Below are 24,824 nucleotides of genomic sequence, written 5' to 3'. Positions count from 1 at the left end.
AAGCCCAAACACTTGGAACCGTGCCATGAGCAGCTTCTATAAAAGCTGAGTGGCTCTCTGATGCTCATCATTCAGCTTCACTGAGAAAACTACCCTCTTGGTGTTTCCTTCCAGTTCTACTCTGAAGCTAACCATCTGCAGCATCATGTATCTGTGGTTCAGCAGTCTTCTTCTGGCGGTGGGGTTGTTTCAGAGCTGCTCGGCTCTGACTCCTGAAGAATGCCAACCCTTGGTCGAACCTTTTTCGACTTTTACACCGGTAAGTTTTCTTTCAATTCCCACCTGGGTCTCTTGGTTAGCATTGGCCTTAAGGATGGGAAAGGTTTCTTTTTTATAGATCTTGATATGATTATTGAGGCCTCTTAATGGCCAGAGACTTGTTCAATACCACTATCGCAAATTTTCTATTATTTGGTGGAAGGATGTGTCTGCTTCTGACTTTATTTTTGTCTACAGAGTTACGATGGAAGGTGGAACTACATCATGGGTTTCATTGATAGTGAACCTTTTAAAGCCTTGAAGAGGTCAGCCAAGAGCATGTGGGTTAAATTCTCTCCAAACCCGTCGAGCCCCAGAGATTTTGTTGAGAGTATCGGGATCAGACAGTGAGTATCTAACAATGCAACATTACATGTACAAATATCAAGCATCATGATTGAAATAAGCAAGCAGAGGAAAGAAAACGCCATCAACCGCTTTATAGATGACACAAATAAATACAATCTAATCAATGGCAACAAACAACAAACAACAACAATCTTTGCTAGGCTAGGCCTAGCAAAGATTGTTGTTGTTGTTCTTCTACCAAGAAGATTTCTCTTGAATATTCCAGTCCTGGACAGGGTTTTTCTTACATGGTCTTCAACTCCCAATGACATACATAAAGTTGCCTTTCCTTTTCTTGTGTTTCCCAGTCCTGGATTTTGCAAGTACGCATCTTCCCCTGTCGCTATTGTGACCAACACTGCAGTAGTCTCAAGTAAGTCGCCTGTTTTTACATAACACTGGAGCTTGTAAATGTTTGTTCTTTTAGTCAGTGAATGATAGAAGTTATGAATGAAAGAGTTTGTCTAGTAGTCTGAACTTCATCAGTTCTGGTCAAATTATCCATCTGTATTTGAGACTCGTACCGAGCTAAACAGTGTCTGCTTCATATAAATCTGCTGTTGTCTTGATTTTCTTTTACTTTATGTCGTCAGAGTCCAACTTCTCATGCACGTACCGTTCTTTGCCAACTTGTGAGGACTGTCTGGTCTACACCGTCGACAGCATAAACACCAACAATGCACTTCACATCATGAACATCACCAACCCCACAACCATTCATGAAGTCAAACAATATCGGGCTGTTTACCTGATGGGTAAGAGGAACAAGGCAGAGAGAAAATAACTTCTTTAAATCTGAAAAATTTCTTCATTTTACTTTACTTACTTACTAATTTTTGTTTCCAGCCAAAGAGACGACTGTCAAGGCCACGCAGCTGGAACGCTTCAAGAAGCAAGCAAGATGTCTTGGTTTCACATGGGATCCTGACTTCTACTACAACCCCAAGAATAGTGCGTCCCCCTTTAAACCTGTCAGACTAAACATTGAAATGGAGACTGTGATTTAAGACCAAACTGAATTCTCTCTCTTTTTTCTCACTGCAGCTTTCTGTGAAAGAGAAGTTGAACCTGAAGATGATTGAAGACCATCTTAAGCTGAAGTGATGATAAACTGTCTTGACAAATAACTTAAACTAAACTTTTCGAAAAAAAAGAGATGAAAAAATGACCTAAATGTGTGGACTGTGTTTGTTTCAATCCAATACAGAGATGGAGGGGATGGAGTGGTATGACATAAAGATACTGTTTTAAGGAGCAAGTAATTTCACGTGTAACAGCAGATAATGAAGATACTGAATAAATAATTTTGTTTCTATTTAACTGATCTACAGTTTAAAGCTTTTAGTTCAAGATGAAGTTGAATTTGGGGTCTGCCTAAAACGTTTAAGTTACATGGCACAAAATATTAAGCCACAATTAGGTCCCGCGGCACAGAAAAAAGGCACCATTTTTTAAGACCCACATGCCCATGATAGATGGAATGGCGCATGTTCATTTTCTATCAATACAAAGTGTAAACTGGACAGGAAAATTACCTGTTCGACTGTGTGACACTGTGCTCTGAGAATGGAGTCATATAAGATTTAAAGTAGGTGCCCATTTTGAAGGAGTGTAATCTAAGCACTTTGATTGTTAAATGTGGATTCAACTGAACTTGCATTAAAAACTTCACCATTTCGCAATGGTTAGGGCGCGCGCCTCATGTATTGAGGCTGTCGTCTCAGGCGGGCGGCCCGGGTTCGCATCCCGTCCGTGGCCTCTTTCCCGCATGTCGTTCCCCACTCTCTCTCTCCCTGGTTTCTGACTCTGTCCACTGTCCTGTCTCTCCATTAAAGGCACAAAAGCCCAAAATAAATCTTTAAAAAAAAAACATCACCATTTCATGTCGAATAATATTTTACAGCAATACCTTTGGCAGAAGAAAAGACCCAGAGTTAGACTCAAAACTCTTCTCTTGCTATCCTTGGGGAAATAATTCCACTGAATGAAGAGAAGAATTGTAGATCGTCAGAATCGTAAATACTTTATTAATCCTGGGGGGACAGGTGTAAAACCATCATCTAACAATGGGTTGGTCTTCTAAACTGCACACCGCTAAATCACTGCTGAGTTCAAAGAGACATTGTTGAAGTTCACACCAACAAAATAAGTTATTGTCTCCGCTTTATTTTAACAACTTTTTAGAACCTATAAATAGTGTTTGGAGACAAGCAGCCATGCAGAGCACACAGAGTGCGAAGCTAACGCCAGTCGAATGCTTCTCACTCATGAAGGTGTAGATACAGATAGGCTGAGTCTTACTTTACAGACTGCCAGGTCTCCTGCTCGAAGCCTCTGTGGATGGACTGAGCGATGGACGACTCCATCAGGTCGATGTAGCGGACCACTAGGGGCACGTACAGGTCCTGTAGGTGTTTGTGGAAGGGTCCATTGCACAGGTGAGCTGAAAGAAGGGAAGCTTCATCAAGATTTCTATCATTAATAAACTTTTCTCCAATAATGTCAACACTTAACTTATCTCTTTCAGTAAAAATTGCATTCACAATGGTCAATAGATCTGTGAATGGGGCTGATCTTTTTGGATTAATGGGAGTGCACAGGTGGTCATGACACTGTATACCAAACCAAAACCCCCCTGGTGGATTTAAGAGACTGTAAAACAGAAAGAGAAGTCCTGAGGGAAAACAACAGTCCTCAGTGAGTAGAGACAAAGACAGACAGAGAGAGAGAGAGAGAGAGAGAAGCGAGCAGGGCCCTCTCTCAGGGCTTCATTAGTTTTAATTCCTCTCGCTCATCTCCAGCATGATTAACACTAGCCTTTTCTCCCCCTCCGGAGACCAAAACCAGCCTCCATCGCAACCACTCCGCTTCACATGCTGACAATCAAGTGAGCATTTAAATAATCTACAGAACATCAGAGCGATAATACACTCGTTGGAGGAAGTGCTCGAGTCGTGTCACCTGAGATCAGCCGAGCGGTGTTCACTGTCAAGAGTTGGCTGATTAAACTTAATAAACATGTTGCGAACAATAAGGAAAGTCATTCATATTGTATGAATGCTCATAGGAGGCAGTTTGTAAATTTGTAATTTGTGTTCAGCTCCGTCTCCTGCCTCATCATGCTCCAGTTTAAGTTGACCGATGTTGTGACATTTGGAATAATTACGGCATTAACAGACGACGGTAATTAGAGGAAAAATATAAAAGATTTCTGACAAAAAAGGCGATTTGTGGATTCTGCACATAATGAAACGCTGAGTTTTTTGTTTCCCATCGGTGCCCTTGGGCTGTCTGTCTCTCTGCCTGCCTGTCTGTTACTGTATTCGAGGTTCTTTGGCACCAGACATGTTAAATAACGCCTCGCTTCTCGCCAAATTCTCTGCTGGCTGCCAGACAGAAACACAAGAGCTGAAGGAGAGAGGAGACAATGAGAGGAGACTTAAAAAAAAAAGTATATGAACAGCGAGAGGCAGTACGAGAACTATCTGAAAAACAGCCATGAATGTTGTTTGCTATCATTTCATCAAAAGTGTCCTCCTTTATGTTTTCATATTTTATTCTCATAACGATTGAACCTTGACACATAAACACCATTACAACCAGCATCACAACGCTTAGATTACAGTTTACATCCTGTAGTGTTTCCAACAGGAAGACAGGTGGTGTATTTATATCATTTATTTAAAATATGTGAAGGAATATACCCCCCCAGCATTAAACGTTAGGATAAGAAAAAACGTTTCTCTTTGTTTCTTTCTTTCTTTGTAGAAGGGGAGATTGTCCACCAATAATCCTTAATTCATTCAGGTTCAAGGCCTTTCAGATCGGACGCGCTGGTGCTGCATGTCGCTGTCGAGCCCATCCATTGTCTATCAGGGCCCAACTAGGGACACGAGTTGGAAATTAGCAATAGCTATATACTCTTTATGCAGCACATCAGTTTCATGTATGTATTGAAACTATGTTAAATTGCATTGTCCCTATGAAATAAATCAATTTAAATGTGTTGCTCTGTGCAAGAGCGTATCTGGGCCCCTTTATTTTTATAGTTTTAACCGGACGTGCCTTGTCGTGGTGGCCGTCATGACAGACACAATATGTTTATCGTTGCCATGGAAACACCAGATGTTACACCAGAGAGGGCGACATAAGGAAGCGTGAGCTGCCACTCAAAGCTGCCGTACGGTTGCTGTATGTGCTGCCGTGATAAAAACCTCATGTAGATTATACTCGGGATACATCGTCAGTAAACAGAGCTGAGAACAACAAACCCAGAAGGAGTTTGACTTCACTCTCTTTTTTTAGGGTGTCATTACTCTAACATAATTCAGAATAGGGTATATTTGATTTTTGCAATAGTTATATTCAGAATGTTACATATTCAGCCTTTAAACTCGTCTCATTGCTATTCGTGTGTTGGCCAAAAATTAAGTTTGTTAAACTTTTGAAAAAAAGGTCTTTAAACCTCACAGTTCCCCACAGTTCATCATCAATTATCACCTGAGCAGCAGAGAAGAAAAACAAACTCCTGTAGACTTCAGTTTCTCGTCTACAGAGAGAGAAATAATCAGAGCAGAGTGAAGAAGCTGAAGTGATGACGTGGTGCTAACATCCTCTGCAGGTACCTGCTCACAGGTAGACAGGTCAGTTCACCCTCCAGCCTCCTCTCTCTCTCTGTTAATTACCACTCTGATGGAGCGTAGGAGGTGCTGTTAACCTCGTCTTTTAACAAGCTTGTTTTCACGGTTGAGTCATCAGTGTTAATTAGCATTATTTAAGGTATGAACATGTGCAAAGTGAGTCACTTACTGCTAAGAAAGAAGCCGTTTAAGAAGCAATAAAATAAAAGTTAGCTGTATAGGACTCTACTGTTTCTTCAGATCACTTACTGTTCACAAATTGAGTTCCTGCTTTCAACAAACTTTGTTTCTGATCAGGTTTCTGTACTTGGTAAATGGACTTGAGCTTGTATATTTCTTTTCTAGTCTTCTGACTGCTCAAAGCGATTTTACACCGCAGGTCACACCTCCACATTCACACACTGATGGTAGAGGCCGCTGAGTAAAGAGTTCATCAGAAGTAACTAATCCCATTCATACACATTTATATTTCGTCGAGGAAGCAGTGGGAGCAACTTGGGGGTTAAGTGTCTTTCCCAAGGACTGCAGGAGCTGGGAATCGAACCCCAGACCTTCCAGTAGAGAGACGACCGACTCTACCACTGAGCCAAAGTTGCTTACAAGAAAGTGTGTCAAAAACAGACAAGGGACTGTATATGTGCGGACAGCAGGAGCTGGGATGATATGGCTTCTTCTTCTATAATCCTTTTGCAAGCGGGGATGCTAGGGCAGATCCCAGCCGTCATTGGGCGACAGGCGGGGTTACACCCTGGACTGTTTATCAGTCCATCACAGGGTTGATATATAGAGACAGACAACCAGCCACACTCACATTCACACCTACGGGCAATTTAGAGTCGAACCAGGAACGTCCTTGCTGTGAGGCAACAGTGCTTACTGTGCAGCCCAAACAGAGGTCTAGGAAATGTGTTCATCAAGCAGGAAAGATGAGACTCACGATCTGTCCGTAGGTAGTTGTTGTGGAGCTGGAAGAGTGGGAAGCTGTCCCAAGAGTCCACAGGCTGTATCTGGAGAGCGGCGTCCATGTCCGCTCTGTAAAGAGACAGGAAGGTCTCGGCGTGTTCAGCCATCAGATCCGGCCACCACGAGAAAGCCTGAGAGACAGCGAGAGATCAGAGATATAAGTCACAACCTAACAGAGAGTCCTTACTCTTTTTTCCTTAACCTGTTTTATCGTTGCTGAAAGGTTACCAAACATGACACCCGGATAGGTATTGTATCAGTTTAGAGACATTTTGAAAGTGTTCTTCAGTTCATGACAAACTACATCTGTTGTTTATTAGGAATATTTGTCACAAGTCTCTGGAGGTCCAGAGGCCTGATATTTGGTTTTAACACTCATCAGCAGCTATCCTGGCCAAAATGACTGATTGCACAGCTCTGGACAGCTCCCTATGTCAATACTGTCCATTTACAACTCTGTTTTTGCACATTTACATCTACCTCCAGCAAAGTATGTTGTATTTAATCTTTTCATATTTAAGACTAGTAATGCTAAGTTAAATCCTGGTTGTATATATTCTCATTCTTATTTTTTATATTTTTTGTGCTTATTTACTTTGTATTTAATATTATATTGTGTTTATTTGCTAATATTGTGTGTTTGGATAACCTGCTGCTGTAACGCCACAATTTCCCAGTTTGGGATCAATAAAGTAATTCTGTTCTATTCTATGACAAACTCACTGTGCTGTGTAAAGACCAAAATGCGTGAAGTGTGAGGAAAGTGCCCTCTGATTGGTTGGAATTTCTTGCAGTTAAAATCCCTGAAGTAAACAAAGACTAGTCAACGCCTGATTGGCCGTGGCTGCTCCAAAGACACTTCTGGTTTCTAAATGGACGGACAACTACACGGGTTGATGTCAGCTCTGCTCATCAGATTCTTTACTTTATTCATTTATCACTGTAGCCAACGAGCACAACTGCAGCTCGACATGTACTGGAGTCCAAAAAAAACGGATTATTCGATTGATACCCTTAGATTACTGAGTGACAGGTACGCCTGTTGAAAGCTGCAGAAATCTAAATAAGTGGAGGCAGGTGTGACATATCTTTAGTAGCTGTGAACATTGGATGCTTTTAATCTGAAAGACATGGTCAAAAGAAAAAGGCTCAGAGGTGCAGCAGCATGTCGGCTGTGAGCCTCTCCTGCAGACAGAGGACGACCTGCTCAGGTGACCGCTGCTCAAGGACACCTGAGAGAAAAGTGCAACCAGCCTTTTACCCACACGCTGATGCACTGAAGTTATTATCTGTGTGGAAGAGGAGGAAGAGATGTGAGACCAGGACAGAGAGAGAGCAAGAGATGACACGGCAGCCACTCTCACTCGTCCTTTCAAACGCGCCTTTTCTGTTTCCCGTTACTGACAACAAACTGTCTGAAGATCCCTCTGCTCTTACAACTCTTTCTTCTTCTTTCTTGTCAAGGCGTTCAATTCAATCACACATGATTGAAAAATAAACGCTGATATCAGGCCGTCAAGAGAGACAAAGACAGAAAGGAGTCAGAGATAACAAGAGCGACTAAAGGAAAAGAGATGTGTGGACAAGAAAGGACAAGAAATGTAAGAAAAGTTTGTAGGAAATGAGTATAATGAAGACAATAAAATATAAAGGACGAGAGGAAGAATGAAGATGAGAAGGAGAATGCAAAGAAGACAGGGCGAGAACAGGAAACAACAGTCAATTATAAAGAACAAAACAGTAAATGAGGCGTAGAGGAGAGTTGAAAACTAGAGACAGAAGGATGGAGGACGGGAAGAAAGCTGGGATAAGAAAAATGAGTAGGGGAAGAAAATTAAAAGGAAAGAAGGGTAGAACGAGGAATAGCAGAAGAAAGTTAGGAAAAAGGAGGAAAGCAGGGAGGAAACAACAGAAGAGGGGTGAAGAGTAAAGCCAGACGGAAACCAATTAAAGTTCAACAAGAAAAAAAAGGAGGAAAGAAGGAGAAGAAAGGCAAATTCAACAATTAGGGAAGAAAAATGGGAAACTTCAGGTGGACTGCAAAGAGGTAAACATTTTAAAAAGTGAAGAAGGAAAGACTGTAGAGAAAATAATCATCAAACAGGAAAAAATAAAGGAGATAAAAGGTTTGAAAAATATGAAGGAAGGCAAGAATATTGAGCATAAAGCGATGGGGAGATGGGTTGGAAAGAGAAACATAAAGTAGAAGGAGTAAAAGCGGATTGGACAGAGAGAAGGCAAAGAAGAGAAATGAAAAAGCAATAACAGCATGTGGTCTAGTGTTGTGTCACTGCTGTGTGGTTTTATGTTTGAAAGAAGGAGGAGTTATGAAAGGTGTCGGTACGAGAAGGCTGCAGCAGTGTTAGGTATGACAATCTGACAAAATATTTAAAAAACGTTATTTTGGGGCCTAGTTGTTCTGTTGAGCTCGTCATGCAGTTTTTATCTAAACTAAAACATGAATGTTAAATCCTCCTTACTTCTCATAGACAGTCACTAACCCTTTCCAGACTGCTTGTTTCGCAAAAGCGTTATATAAAGCTCTGCCCTGTCATCAAGTCTTTGTACATTAATATTGATGCTACGTCGGTTGTAACATTGGTGTTCCGGGCTCCTTGAATTCACATCATTGAGTTTCACCGCTGCAGAACCGCGGAACAGCCGGAGCGCCACATACACACACACAGTCAGACATGCACACACACAGCTCTGTGCTTCACTGCTGGCTGCGTTAAAACAGTCCCACCTCTGTAATGCCTCTTTTACATTCAGATTGAAGGTGAAACGTCACAGAGGTGTGAATATAGCGACTTGAAACAGAGGTCTGATAGAGATAATGAAGATGAAAGCTAATTTAAAGTGTTTAAAATTGTGAAAATTTGAGCGGTCAATTGTTCCAATTGTCTGCTGAAAAGAAGGTTAATGAAAAGATGAGATGTTCACAAGCTTTCTGTCTGACTTATTCATAATGTTTATGTGTCTTGTGTACGCCGTGTTTCTTCTTATGTCCTGCTGCAGGCTCATGAAACAAGCTAAAGATGAATAACAACATATTACATAGTTTTTCAATATGAGCAGAGAAGTTATTTACTGTTGTAAACATACATAATGTTATTCATCTCTAGTTTTCATTCAGACCTTTCAGCTCTTATTCACATTACACACACAGAGAACAGACACTTCACGCTATGATACGACACAAACACAAACACGAGCAGCTCGACAAACTTACCTCTCTTCCCTTCCCACGGTGCGATACAGAAAGAGAAAGACAAAGGACAGTCAAAGAAAGAATAGTTGTGATGTTGAAGTGCTAAAGACGGGGGGCTGCAGGGGCTGCCAGGCTCCAGGTCGGGAACTAGACTTTGAAACCATTGCATCAATGAATTATTTTTTACAGGTTTGTGGGACTAAATTCCAGGTCCGGGCAAATTTAGTGAAGTTACATTTTTTTTTAATCATGTTTGAAATTCCTTTATTTTGCATTTAATAATAAAAATAGTGAGGCTTTTATTTTGAAATGTTTGTTCTGTATTAAGTTGAGAGTACTATACTTGCTGTTAGAACTCAACCGTGCTTTTATTTTGAAATAAAGTAGGGCCCTTCTGGTAGATGGAAGGTTAGGACACAAAGTAAAGCACAGAAACAGGAAGTGGTTAGGGATCCCAAACTGATGTCAAAGGAACGGTAACAAAGGTCAATGTGTGATGTCATAAGGTGGATATTACTTTGGACTCGTCAGCTGAGCTGTCTGAGAGTTTGTTAAAGTGAAATGAGACATTAATAGATGCAGCAGTGTCCCTCTTTGTTGCATTTTGTGCAGACTTGAGGCCTCGCATATCAATCAAGCACATTTAAAAACAGCAACAGCTGACCAAAGTGTTGTTCATGAAACAAAAGAGCAATGCAGCAAAGAAAACTAACATACACATGCACACACAGAATACATTAAAAAGGATCAAAAAGAGGAAGAGGAGTAATCGTCGGGACACTGGCAGACATGATGGGGATGAACACTGGCTGGAGGGACCCCCTATAGGTTTTTGCCTATGAGAGGCTACAACAGGGCTGATATGCTCCGTAAGTAAGACACATGTAAAGTTTAACTTCTGGAATAAAAGACGTTTCCCTCTTTCTATTGTCTTCATTTGTCGGAGCCAAAAAGGAAATAATTCTGTTTCTCTGCTGCTGTCAGCTTTTGAAAGACGACAGTATTGAAAGCACAGTGTAAACACGAGTGGAGGAAGATAAAAACAAAAAGCTGCATCCATCTTCACTTTGACTTCTCTGTCGTGAAACTCTGACGATATGACAACAACGGGAGGACGTTAGAGTGAGAGCGTTGATTGGGTGCCGACTGTAAATTAGTAAATAATTAAGCATGATCTCTAAATTTAAGCTGTGACAGATTGAGACTTCGCTCCGACAAAGAAGCCGTTCATTTGCAGAGAAAATCTCAACGGAGGCTCGGGATCAGAGATTGAGGCGTCGCCATGGTACGAGCAGAACACGGCGTTTTATAAATAACTCAGAAACAGATGCCCGAGCGCCACGCTGCCACTTTGGAGCACACAGACGCATCCTAACACCTATGATTGATCAGTTTTACACCGTGGCGTAGAAGCTGCGGCGTGCATATGGGCCGTGGGCGTTGTTTTCATCGTTTCCCCCGCCGCAGATGTTGATACAGCCGTGTTATTCGCCACTTGAGCGAGAGCGCTGCCGACAAAGGCAGGGGAGGAAAATTGACAGGGCTGCTGAGAAGGGATCAAGAATGTTAATGAAGTGATCAAGTGACTGCAGGCGTAACGATGACAGGAAGAAAAAAAAATCTGAGAGATAAACTGCTCTCGTCATAACTGATTTTAAAGCAACAGCGAGCTGCTGACGCTCAAAAGTTTGACCAAGTTTACTCTGAAAATTATGAATTAGATCAGACAATCTCATAAATCATCAACGAATGACAGTTTGATGAGAGAGAATCCGACATTTGAAGGTAAAAATGTGAACTGATGACACATTTATCGCCCCCTGGTGGTTCAGTTTGTTTACCTGCAGAGTAACTCACATCGCACCGATCCACTCTTTTCTCAGATCCGATTCAAATAAATATGTAATTTGTTTAATTATAATAAATAGTGTTATTGTTATTTTTGGTATTATAAAACTGTAGTAAGCCCGGCATTGCGTGTCTTATTGTATGCGCTAATACCTCGGAGTGATGCTCCTCGTTCTGCTGCAGGACTTCGATGGAGAGCTCTCCCAACCTCAACATGTCCTCCAGTCTTTTCTCCGCAGCTGCCTGAGTATCCACTGACGGTGCAAACACGGGCAAGAAACATTGCAGGAGAGAAATCACAACACGAGAAAGTCAATGCACAAATCTGTTAGTCATGACCTTGCTTCCCATAATCCTCTGCTGACTCTTTGTGCCCACTCTAACGTCTGTAAAGAAGCTGTGGATGTCTCAGCACAGGGAGTGAAGGTTTTTCTCTTCAGAGAAAGAATGGAGGATGAGGCCGAGGGTCTAAAAAGGTATCTGTAAAAGGTGTGTGGATGTAGGTTGTTCTCCTGTAAAGTAGCGTCTGATAAAACAGTTTAATGTAAGCGAGGTCTGAACGAGTTGGGACAATGACACATTCAAACTCTATTGTGTAGGAAGGATTTCAAGGCTTTAAAGGTTTACATATTATGAGATCTAAATTGGTAAAAGGCACACAATGTTTGGGTCATGACTCAGTAGACGTCTTCAGCCCGCAGCTCAGGAAGGGCTATAAAAGCAGCAAAGACATTCTTAAAGGGAGAGTGAGTCCTTTTAAAGTATGTCAACAAGAACTTCTTGTTTTTGTCACTGACAGGTTCAGTGATGGTAAATGGACTTGAGTTCTCTTCTACTCTTCTGACTACTCAAAGCGCTTTTACACTGCAGGTCACACCTACACAATCACACACTGATGGTAGAGGCTGCTGTGTAAAGAATCCATCAGAAGTAACTAATCCCATTCATACATATTCATACACTGCCAACAAAGCAGCGGGAGCAACTTTGGGTCATGTGTCTTGCCCAAGGACACATCAGACTCTGTGCTAAGATGAAAAGAAAGCAGCAGCACAAGCAGACCTCATTTCTATAATACCTGCTCTATAGAGAACAAACCATATGACGTATTTTTGTAGGCCAACCCGGAAGTAGCATCGCCATGGTGTCTAACGAGAATTCGGGATTTTTTAATTGGATTTTGGATCACTGCAGAAAACACACGTTGCTGGTGCGTAGGCGTTTTGTTCAGCAGGATAATCTTCACAAATGAACGCCATTTTTATGATGTTTAAAGCGTTAATGCGGCCGACAGAAGTAAAAAGCTAACGCCATGCTATAGCGAACTACACCACGGTCGGATGATTGTGACGTCACTACTGTTATGCTTCAGAAGATCTCCGATAAAACTAATCAGCATAGCTTAATAAGTTGTTTATTAACCTAATATTTAGATTGACCCCATGGCGCTCAAATGCTAACTTACTTCCGGGTTTTAGGACTCATTCCTGTGGCGCCATATATTTGAACGAGTCGTCCCTGAGGTTTGTCCCAGCTTTACCCTGCAGAACTTTAGCGTTGAGGGTCTACTGCTGCCTCCATCAGGTGGATCGTCTTTCTGTTGGACGCTGGTGTTTTACACTGCTGGTTTAGAAAGCTGAAGCATTCATGTAGCTTTTTACTCATTATGACCCCAGAGTACGTGAGAATAATTAAGGACCAGGCTTACAAAATAATGGATTTAATGTAAGTAAGTAAGTAAAGTTTATTAGTCAGAAGAACGTAATGAGATGGGGCCGGGAACTCCAAAGGCTTGGTGCCATGGCCTCAAACGCACGCTGACCACAAGTCTTCAAATGTGTCTGTGGGACAGACAGCAGGTGTGTGCACGAGTTCTGATCTGATCCACATGAACACCGAGGATCTGATGACTTTCTTTTGTCACAGAGACACTGACATTAAAAATGACATGAAAAAAAGCCCCTGCACTGCACTCAAACCGAGGACACTGCGGTCACACTCATCCCTGACCCCTGTCTCTCCTTTGTGTGCCGCTCTTTAATGCAGAGTGATGGCCTGTTACAGTGAGTGTCAGCGTGAGTGTTGTGTCTACACATTACAGCAGGTATCACATTGTTTAGAGGGATCACAAACAGTACACTCTTGTTTGTAATATGTGTTTATGAAGTCACAGGTTTATGTACATAAGAGCACATCGAGACTGCACGAGTAGAACAGAAGAATCGGACATGATTACTGCAACACTGAGTGAATCCTTTAAATTCAAACCTCCTACCTTTGATCTGAGCGTACTCCATCAGCTGGCTGTAGTTGATCTTTGCTGCTTTTTCCAGACACCTCTGCACCAGTTTCTTCATCTCCTCAGGAGGAACCGGCGTGGTGATGTCCTTCATCAACACCTGAAACAAAAGTCAAAACAGCCATTTCAAGGTAAAACATTTGATCTGTGATAGATAATTAGCTGCACCTTTATGCAGATGTCTGAAAAAATCATCATGACAATATCGTCCATGTGAGCTGGTATGACATTACAATCCCTGAAAATCACGGCTCTGGCTCAGTTGGTAGAGTGGGTCGTCTCCTAACCGGAAGGTCGAGGGTTCAACCCCCAGCTCCTGCAGCTACATGTCCAATGGGTCCTTGGGGAAGACACTTAACCCTGAATTGCTCCCACTGCTTCATCAGTGGTGTATGAATGTGTATGAATGAGATCAGTTACTTCTGATGGTGTCTTTACACAGCAGCCTCTACCATCAATGTGTAGGTGTGTGAACATTTACTATTTAGCATAAGTAGAGTTTAGGTTTTCAGAAACTACAACCTCTGCAGTAATTGGGGCACTTTGCATGATAGTTTGTCTTTATTCTGAGAGACTGTTATGACTGTCGGTCATACGTGCATAAAGTGTGTTATTGGATCTGCCTTTGTGGGGCTTTCTTGCTCCTTACTTGTTTGAATTTGTCTGTCTTTGTGCTGCGCTGCAGGTACCCGCCCTCGACTAGGGAAAAGCTGACGGTGCAAGCCGGCCAGTGATTGGACGAAAGCTGGTGCTGCGTGCATGCGCCGTATTGGAGGATACAATGGAGCCTTTGTGTTTGTCTGTTTCTTTTGGGTTTTTGTTAATTTATGTCAATTGTCTTTATTATTTTTTAGTTATTATGTAGGTATATATGTTGTGGAATGTTTGTGTGAAAGTGTGAAAAGAATGATATATGATATGAATCTGTAAGATGTATTGTCACAATATAAACTGCGGACCCCAGGAAGAATAGCTTCTCGCTGTGCTGAAGCTAATGGGGATCCAAATAAACAAACAAACAAACAAACCTGAGGGAGCTGCGTAAGCTGAACGCTGCTCACCTTCCTCCTCACCTCCACAGAGGGACGCGTTCACTTTCCAGAGAGAGAAATTGTGCTTCTTGTAGAAATTGAAATTCTCCTGTGTTAGAGAGTTAGGCTAGATGATGTCTGCATTTTCTTCATTCAATGATTTTATAGAATTTTTAGACAACAAACACCACTGTGCAGCGCTTTTTATTGATTTATCAAAGGCTTTTGATACTGTGGATCATGCAATACTAAAGCAAAGACTTAGTAGCGTAGGACTATCAGACAAAGCGGTCTGCTGGTTTGACAGCTACCTTTCTGGAAGATCTCAGTGCGTGCAGGCAGAAGGCATCACTTCTAGCTCCCTTGTAGTATCCAAAGGCGTGCCCCAGGGATCAGTCCTGGGACCACTACTCTTCATTTTATATATCAATAGTCTTGATCAAAATGTTGTTAATGCAAATTTCCACTTTTATGCTGATGACACTGTGATATACTGCTCTGCACCTACACTAAATCAGGCCCTTCGTCAGCTACAACTTGCTTTTAATACTGTACAACGTACCTTGTGTGACATAAAACTTGAAACTCATGATGTTCTCAAACTCCAAATCAAAGCCACTGAACCTTCCTGCTATCACCACCTCTCAGGGCTTTGAAATTGAGTCTGTATCTCAATACAGATATCTGGGATTTGTGATTGATGATTCTCTCTCTTTTAAGCCTCACATTCAACAATTGGTAAAAAAACTCAAGTTAAAATTATGATTTTATTTTAGAAATAAGTCTTGCTTTTCATTTAAGGCCAAAAAACACTTGTTGCTGCCACTTTTATGTCAGTGCTAGACTATGGCGATGCGCTTTACATGCACGCATCCTCGCAAAGCCTACATGCGTTGGATACTGTCTACCATGGGGCACTGAGGTTTATCACCAATCTAAAAGCCCTTACTCCCCACTGCTCCTTGTATGCTCGGGTTGGTTGGACTGCCTTGTCTGCACGTAGACTAAATCACTGGCATATTTTTATTTATAAGGGTATTCTCGGTCTGCTTCCATCCTACCTACAGAGCTACATACTTCAAAAAAGTAATGGAAGTTACTATCTTCGCTCGCAGGATTTACACCTTCTAACCATCCCTAAAGCCCGTACCGAATTAGGAAAAAGGGCGTTTAAGTATGGTGCTCCCTCTTCTTGTAATCGGTTGCAAGATACTTTAAATCTTCGGGGGCTGGTTTCCTTGAATGTTTTTAAAGGTCGTCTTAATGATCTGGAGGCAGAAATATCTGACTGTAGATGTTTTAGCTAACTCGTATTGCCCTTTTTGATCGCTTTGTTGCTCATGACTTATGATAGATTCTGATGAACTGGTTCTTTTTGTGATTCCTGTATTTATGTTCATTGTTGTTAAGTGTTTTATGTCTGAAACCCTGTAATTGTGCTGCTGCCTGTCTTGGCCAGGACGCTCTTGTAAAATAGATTTTTAATCTCAATGAGACTTTTTCCTGGTTAAATAAAGGTTAAATAAATAAAGATAAATTATTGGAGGTAAGGTTGTTTTGGTTTCGACATAGATGTTATGTTTATTATTTTGTGCTTTCCGTGAAGCTTAATTCATCTTGTAAATAGTATGAATAAATAATCCACAGGCAGCGATTCAAAGCTTGGAGAGGGTTTGGATCCCACAACTGTGGACACAATGAAGATGTTGGTGTCATCTGTGAAGGTAGATATAAATGTTATGATCTGTTAAAAGTAGGGCCTGATTGATATTGGAATTTTTGAGCCGATACCGATATTTATATTGGGGAGAAATTCAAACCCGATATATTTGGTTAAAATGGCAGATATTGGTTTGAATGGTGATTTGATTCGAATGACATTGGAACTCAGAGATTTTCTCCATTAGGTACCTGCTTTTTTCTTTTGTGCTACATTTCAACGAGAACTTTACACTCCACCACGTATTTAATCTGACAGCTTTGACCAGCAGTCACTTGACCTGCACACGAGAACATTTGAGTGTAAAGGAAGTCCTGTTTTATTCCAGATGAAAGGCCACGTGTACCCACAAAGGTGTGTTCTCAGTTATTGTGACTCATTAACGGGGTCAGGGTGGAGACATGTGAGGTCACCAACCACAAATAAAAGGTTTTGATTTATTCTCTTTAAACCTAACAGGAGACCCCAGAGGACCTCACATTCTTCTTCTTCTTTTTATCTCGTCTCATGAGATCAAATGTGTGCACACAAGACTGAAAACTTCATAATTTTTCTGGACCTTAGGAGTTCAATAAGTCAACACTCTGAAAGAGGCCATTATTAAGAAAAGGTAGATATGAAGCCACTGAGGATATGTCAGGAATAAACCTTTCTTTAACCTGCAGAGAAAGTCCACTAATTCAAACCAGGGCTGCAGTAGTCGGTCTGACCACCAATCGAGAGGATACATACTTTGGATAAAAGTGTTTGCTAAATGAATTGTGGACTGGGCTGTTTATTAAACAGAGACGTCATCCTTCCCCTTACTGAAATGTAATGCAGTAGCCTTTGCTCATAACTCTCACTATCATTTAAGTACTATTCCTAAATCAATAAATTCAGACGTGTAACTGTCCTGCTTTGTGCATTTACAGATTTAAGGAGCAGTGTGGAAAGCCGACATGACGTCTTGACAAACATGTTTAAAAAGAAGTATTTAAGCGTGCTCCTGTACCCGTTCCTGCAGAGACAGCGTCGCCTTCAGGGCCCCATCTGGTCGTCCAAAGGGAAAGCAGTACCTGCAGATGCAAAACGTGGGCGGTCATCACATTTAGAAACAATCTCAAGGACAACTGTGTGAATAAATTAGAAAAAGGGGGTGGGGGGGGGGATAGGAAGATTGAGCCAGCAGTGGAAGGACGTCAGTCAGAAAGTGTCGACAGATGGCAGCTTCCTTTCATCTAATTACACCGATGAAGAAGCTTTTCTCACCTCCAGCTCCATCTGAGAGCGGGCGAGGGGGGGTGGGAGGGGGGGCACAAGGTTTCAAATCACTAATTGACAAGTGAACAAGACTAAGAAAACAAAAGCACAGGTCAGCCTTTTAATGGACTGAAACCTGCGGGCAGATGTTCAGTCCCCCGTCACGCTGATAAAGAGGAGGTCATTAAAAAACAATGACAGCATGACTTTGTTCCAAGAACAGTTTTCACTTTTTCACTCGGTCAAACGTTTAAGAGCAGAGAAGTCGGAAGAGGATTGTAAAATTATGTCACTTTAACTGTAACTCACCGCTCTCTGCACAACATGTCTGCATGTCCTGTTTATTTGTATTTTTTTCTTTCCACTCTACTTCTTCTTCTTCTTGTCTTTTTCCTGCTGCTACACTTAATTTCTCCCTATAAGATAATAAAAGATTATCTGATGTCTAAACGTTTCTTTGTATCTGTTCTCTAACTTTCCTTCTTCCAGTCATGATGCAAACTTAACGAGCTGCTCTGATTGGCTGTTTTTAAGAGCATGTTTAATGACTTAAGAACAAGCACATCTGCTTTGACAATTTCATTTTGTATTCCATTTAGTGTATAAGATAATCAGTAATGCTGAAGAGCTATGTGAAACTTTGTTTGTGAAACTTCTGCTTTTTCTTTTTATTTAAGATTTATTTTTGGGCTTTTGGGCCTTTAATGGAGAGATAGGACAGTGGATAGAGTCTGAAATCAGGGAGAGAGACAGAGGGGAATGACATGCGGGAAAGAAGCCACAGGTCGGATTAAAACCTGGGCCGCCCCAACGGAATAATCAGTCTTAAACTTTGCACAAACGTCAACACTTTCTCCCAAAGTCAAACAATTGATTTTTAAGGAAGCAGTCTTGTCAGCAATAATGTGTCATCTTCACAAGTTTTTGACAACTCAGGGAAGCCTGTACATAATGTTTTAATATCTGTATATTGTTCTGTGTGTTTCTTCTCTGTTATGAAGTGTGTGTGTGAGTGTGTGTGTGTGTGTGTGTGTGTGTGTGTGTGTGTGTGTGTGTGTGTGTGTGTGTGTGTGTGTGTGTGTGTGTGTGTGTGTGTGTGTGCATGACTGGTTGAACTGTACTTTACACTTGCCATCTCCTGCCCAGGTACAACAGATGGAAATTAGCCATTTAGCTAAATCTGGTACAAAGCCTCTCTCTTTTCTGTTTTTTTTTAACATTGCTCCTGATTCACATAAACTTAAGTAAGCTGGAGATGGGGCGCTGGTGGCCCAGTGGTTAGACCGTGCGCCCCATGTATGGAGGCTATAGTCCTCCAAGCGGGCGGCTCAGGTTCGAATCCAGCCTGTGGCTTCTTTCCCACATGTCATTCCCCACTCTCTCTCTCCCCGATTTACAACTCTATCCACTGTCCTATCGCTCCAAAGAAGGCACAAAATGCCCAAAAATAAATCTTGCTGTTGAACTGGTGAGTACTATGCTCATCATAAACGTTGTCTTATTTCTTTGCATCATAGTTATCAGTTGTTTCAACACAAACCCATTCAGTCTATATCATATAACGACCAGAATGTCAGAATAACGTTACTGTCCCCTGATGATGAGTTAGCAATGCATGCTAACCTTATATGTCAGAGTTATTTGGGCAGACTTTGACTGATGCACGGCGAGAAAAGTTGTCGACACATTAGCGGGTGGCTGAAAGCCAAGTCAGCTCATGTCTGCATAAGTTTAGCCCGTAGCATGATAATATAGACAGGATATTGTCCTGGGTTCAGGTTACGATAGCTGCTAATTATCTGAGCAGCGCGTATGCAAAGTTTCTCGTGTTGAAACTAACGTTACTATACATACTCTGCACAGTCATATCAACCAGCATAATGACTTCGAACTTTATTCCAGCTTTCTAAAAAGGCGATCAGTATCATCTCCAGCAACAAATGCAACCTACAACCCTGCCAGAGTCTACAGTCAGACCGCGACAGGTATGTTTTCATGGAGTAACGTTATCTAAAAAAAATACTGTCATTGAATGGTAAGATGTAATATTCTACTTGTCTTTTGATTCGGGAATGATGTGTTTGCTCTCCAAGGTGTTCAGCTACTGAATGAGGAAGAGGAAGAGGCTGATGTCTTGTAATCCAGGTAAATTTGACTTACATCTCAAACACACAAATATATATTTCGCAGATCACCTTCCAGTCAATCAAATGCTTGTATTTGTAATTATTTCCATATAAACACATTTCCACTTTTTTTTCAAATCGACAATGGCTGCATGATGCATCATTGCTATTTAGAACCATTACAAAATGTATTTGAAATGGCACACTGCATTTATATTTTGACTCTTTCTATGTCTCCAGGTGATTTTCAAGCTGAGGACTCTGCTCACCTTTATGTTGTTTGGTGCAGTATGAAGTGGAAGTGAGAAGTATGTCACTAAAAGAGCAGGTTTTTTTCTGTCTGCCTTTTCTACCCAACAGGACAACTTCAGATTTGGATAACTTCCAAAAGCACACCCTTATGTAGGCAGAGAAGCAGTTTGGTCTCACCTGTATACAGAACACCAACCTTGCTTGCAGCTACTGATTATAACCACCAGAACCCCCGACTTTCTGCTCGAAACCGTGATCGACAAAAGATGTAAATATTTAGTATTACAGTTGTCTAACATTCAAATGTATTGTTGCTGTAACCTAAACAGTTTTGAAAATATGAAACCACTCTAATACAAAATAACATTATTGTCCAAGGTCCTGAAGTTGCTGCAATAAAAATCAAAGAGCTGGAGTGTGTACGCCTTGTAAGAGACGAGACTACGGCCATTGATGCAAAAGAGAATTCAAAGATGAACGGGCCTTCCTACAATACAGAGTCTGGTGCTGATGATCAGCAGGCACCACCCACAGCTGAACTTTCCTCACATTTCACAGGGAGAAGCTGCTCCTAAACTTTCTGCCTGCCTGTATCTACAACTGTGCATCATCAGAGCTCAGGTCCATCATAACAAAGCTCCAGGATAGTGTAGACACCCCCACCCCCCTCCCCAAGCAGCTGAATGTGTAAATAAGTGCCTAAATGTGCTTTAGATTGTATTTGTGTAGAAAGTCAATGTTTGTCTAATAAATAACTATTTTATCTTGATCTCTTTAGCTTTTCTTTCTTATTATATTATCCTATTTTATTATTACCTTTGTTGTTGTTGTTGTTCTGCCCAATGGTGATCGCTTGAATCTTGAAACCTTGATAATGTTTTTGTTATTATGTAAATATAAATAAGAAGAACTAAAAATCAGTGGGCAATGCACAATTACTAATTGTTATAACCATTACCAGTACAGGACAATTACAGATACTAAATGAAATAACAACAATAGAGTAGAAGGAAATGATATCTGTTTTATTATGTAAACTGGTCAAAACAAAAGACTTCAAGGAACTCAACATACAAACTCAACATGAAATGGCACAAAAATATTGAACAAAGCCACAACAGGTATGTATGTACAAGTCTGTAAGACACATTTTTACACAAGGCAACACACCCTGTAGCCAGGATACTGTACTTGGGAAAGCATCTCCGATTTTCCAGACGCATCAGCTTTGATTCATAACTCTGTTCCCCTCTCCCAAGCAGCCATGCTATCATAACACACACTGTCTATATGCTGCAGGCCTGTGATGCTGCTCCACTCCGGGCTCCTGCTCATCATTGATGGCGAGTTGAAGTTGAATCCTGGAATAAAAGGAAAACCGATGTTGAAAAACAAAAACCTCATACAGTTTTTACATATACATGGTCGTAGACTAGTTACAATATTGCCCAAACAAGTCTGTATTATGATCCTTCTCACGTCTAATGGGAAAGCATTAGATGACAGAATGAACATCCTTGCAGATTATGTATAACAGATAGAGAGATAACGTGAGGCTGCATCATTTCCGGTGTCATCGTTGTCTCACGTTTAGCAGCTTTACCGGGAGCAGAAAGTCAACACAAGTTATGTCTCCGGTTTGCAAACAAATAGATAAATATATCCATCTTACGTTGTCTCTAAAAAGTTTATAAGCTTACAAACCGATAACTAGCATGTATACATATAGCTATTTAGCTACGGCCTATAGATATCATGGTAACAGTTGAATACATTCTAAACATCGGACTGCAGACATCCAGGTTTTATCAAAATCTGATAATATTACTGTACCTTTTGAGTCGACATGGTTCTTTATCTTCTCACGGCATCTGTGCCGGCTTCCTCACCCTCTGCTTGTCAACAAATGCACGTTGTTTCAGATGGGAAGCGTAACCGTTTTCCGACAGTGCAGTTGCAGTCAGAGACTTGCTGTTGGCGCCAAAACTGAAAAGTTACATATTGGGGCTTTAATAAAGGGTTGAATAAAATCAAAACAATTAGACTGAGAAAAGAGTTTGAAGCAGCTTAGGAGATCGCACCGCTCTAAGATATAGCATTAAAAAACGTGTCATTCTGGGCGTATATTTATGATTCTATTATTATTTTTTTTAAATGGCCTTTGTGTGAATTTGGGCCCCTGCTCCTCTTTAACCCTCTGCACGTCTCTGCTCGGGGGTCATGCTGTGACGCCAAAAAGACCCACCAAGATGGCAGATGCATTAATATCAATGCTATTGGACGTATTCATATTATATAAAAAATAGAGTAGAGTAAAAAAGAACAAACTGGTGAGCAGAAAAGAGTTTGAAGCAGCTTAGGTATGTTAACGGAGATTGCACCAAACATCATTCCCCCCAGCCACGCGTTGGCACTTAATATTTCCTGCTGCGTTCAAAGACCTCTTGCAGAAACGTCTCTGGAGTCTGACAGGAAAAACCTGGATAAAGTCGGAGTAGAAACATTTGGCTGGTTTTGGTCATGTGCTCCTCAACCTAAAAATTGGGTGACATTTCCAGGAGTTTTTCCACATGTGTGAGCATGGCTTTGGTCTGAAAGTAGACTTATCAATAAGATGTTATCACACTGCTCTAGTATCCACTTACCTCTGGATATGCGCTGTATATTTTGGGGTCCTAACAGCCACGAGTGGGGATCTTCATGTCACCAAAATAAACAATAAAGTCTCACTACAGTGCATCTTAAATGCTGAAGGGACTCGAGGGGTTTGTGGGTAAAAGCAAACAGCGATTAAGTCGTCTTTAGCTTACACTTCTTCCTCAGAGAAAGACTTGAGAGCAGCTGTAGCTGGAGTTTACGACCTTTAATGAATGTTTAGTGTTTAAACTCTGCTTTAATCTCAACTAAACTGTGGAAATCCTCCCCTTGTCCTGTGAAGCATTAGCATAATCCCAGCATTGTCCCTCCATTGTTTACCAGCATTAGCCTCTTGTTGAGGTGAGTTTGTAATGACTCCCGCTGATCCCCCCCCCCCCCCCCAACCCATCGCTCGGCCTCTCCCCTCCTCTCTGGGGCCAGATGGAGGGCCCCTCTCAGGCGTGAAGGGTTTAAAGAGGCGGGCTGGGGGACAGTTAATGGCACAGGTCCATTCAGACAAGTGTTGCTCAAGGTCTTTGGGCTGTCGCTTTCACACCGCGCTCACAATGTGTTCACACGGCGGCGGCGGCGACGACGGTGGCGCTGAATAGCAGCACGCAGATGCAGGGAGGTCTCATCAGCCCCCATCAGGCGCAAGTACTGCACCTGTTGTGTGCTGCTACGGGGCTAAAAATAAAGGAGCATACCACTGCTTTCCACAGGTTTGGGTGTTCTTTATTTAAATCGGCCTAGCGTTAAAGAAATCGCTTCACATACCAGCGTAAAAAAAAAAAAAAAAACGCTGATGTGTGATGGCGGTTAATCCTAATATGTTCCAATCAGAAGTCTTCTCCCGAAAGAAAGAAATGTAACATTTTCCTTTTTGTTCTTTAGGGAAAAAATCTTTTTGACGAGACAGAGGACCTAAAGACATGTCCGAAAAAGGAAAAGATCTGAAATGTACGGTGGCTGGGAAGTTCAAAACAAAATTACAAAGTGTGAAACTAAGTTACAGTTTGAAAAACATTTTACATTTTATAAAACAAAATTACAAAACCAAAACACTTTTACTGAGGACAAAACAAATTTACAAGATGTGAAAAACTTTTACGAGGGCTGAGACAAATTTACAAACGACAGAATCTTGACGGAGAGGGAATGTACCAAAGCAGCAAGTGACCTGGACATGATTGAGTGAGGGGTCATTTTGTTTGTTTTGGTGGAAAGACTTGGTGAACAGTGACATGAAGTCATATGGAGTTTGTGGTGACAGAAAGATGTTTTGCCCGTTTTGTGGAACTCATTTGAGCCAGATCAGTTTTGCTTTTCGAGTGGACGGTCTCTCGAACTTTTAAAGTACACTGATGAGACGGAAGGACCAGATAATCACGTCCAGGTCACTACCACTACCTGGTCTCAGCACTCGTAAAAGTGTTTTGGGTTTTGTTCATTTTGTTTTATAAAATGTAAAAATGTTTTTAAAAATGTTAATTTGTCTCAAGCTTTGTAAAAGTGTTTCAAACTTAACCTTTAATTTTGTTTTGCACTTCCTAGCCACCGTAGAAATGGCATAGCATCAAAGCTTCTACCAGAGAGGTTCAGATCTCTAAAACTGCAGATATAAAACCCAAACTTTATACATGCATGGTATGTTTTCTGTGGTGGTAATCAAGCTCCTGGACGTCTTGTTTTGGTTATCAGTACAGGTTGTTAAGTTCTGTGTTTCCGACGAGGAGATGCTTCCTACCTGAAATATGTGATCTGGTTCTCCAGCAGAGCCATGAGGCGGCTCCTGATGGCCTCAAAGTGATCTTTCTCCTCCATCGTCACCGTCCCCATCCCATCGGGTCTGACCGGAAAACAGAAAACACACAGGGAAGGAGCTGTTGTTCAGAGTTCAAGCAGTTCTCATTCTCGGGTCATATTTAAAACTACAAAATGTATACACAACCAGGTAATCATGAACTAATTTCAATGAGGCATTTAATGCATGAAGAAGATGCTTCAGACCTTGAACTAACTCCAACATATTCACTCTGATACTCACATACTCACTGATGATTGCTTCATGGAAACTTTTTTTTAAAGAGGACATATAATCCCCCTTTTCCACCTTTTCAAACAGTCCCCTGTGGTCTAAATGAAACATCTGTGCTGTGCTTTGGTCAAAATATAACATGAATCAAGCACCAGAGGAGGTTTGTGACCCTGTATAAACCAGCTCTCTCAGAACGCTCCGTTTTGGTGTG

General features: G+C 41.4%; 1 protein-coding gene across 6 annotated transcripts in view; it reads right to left on the bottom strand.

Moving 5' to 3' along the window:
• cadps2 (Ca++-dependent secretion activator 2) overlaps positions 1–24,824 on the bottom strand; it is a 300,078-nt gene that overhangs the window by 145,352 nt on the left and 129,902 nt on the right. For all 6 annotated transcript variants that reach the window (XM_061037051.1, XM_061037053.1, XM_061037052.1 and 3 more), the window contains exons 14-19: positions 24,323–24,424; positions 17,313–17,376; positions 13,544–13,667; positions 11,422–11,522; positions 6,184–6,340; positions 2,908–3,049 (exon numbers count right to left, since the gene is read on the bottom strand). In XM_061037051.1, the coding sequence (XP_060893034.1) occupies positions 2,908–3,049; positions 6,184–6,340; positions 11,422–11,522; positions 13,544–13,667; positions 17,313–17,376; positions 24,323–24,424 (690 nt within the window). The remainder of the gene's footprint in view (positions 1–2,907; positions 3,050–6,183; positions 6,341–11,421; positions 11,523–13,543; positions 13,668–17,312; positions 17,377–24,322; positions 24,425–24,824) is intronic.

Source organism: Labrus mixtus, chromosome 4 (genome assembly GCF_963584025.1).
Source record: "Labrus mixtus chromosome 4, fLabMix1.1, whole genome shotgun sequence".
Taxonomy (NCBI): domain Eukaryota; kingdom Metazoa; phylum Chordata; class Actinopteri; order Labriformes; family Labridae; genus Labrus; species Labrus mixtus.
The sequence above is the reverse complement of the archived record's forward strand: the minus strand, read 5'-3'. Positions and strand labels throughout refer to the sequence as shown.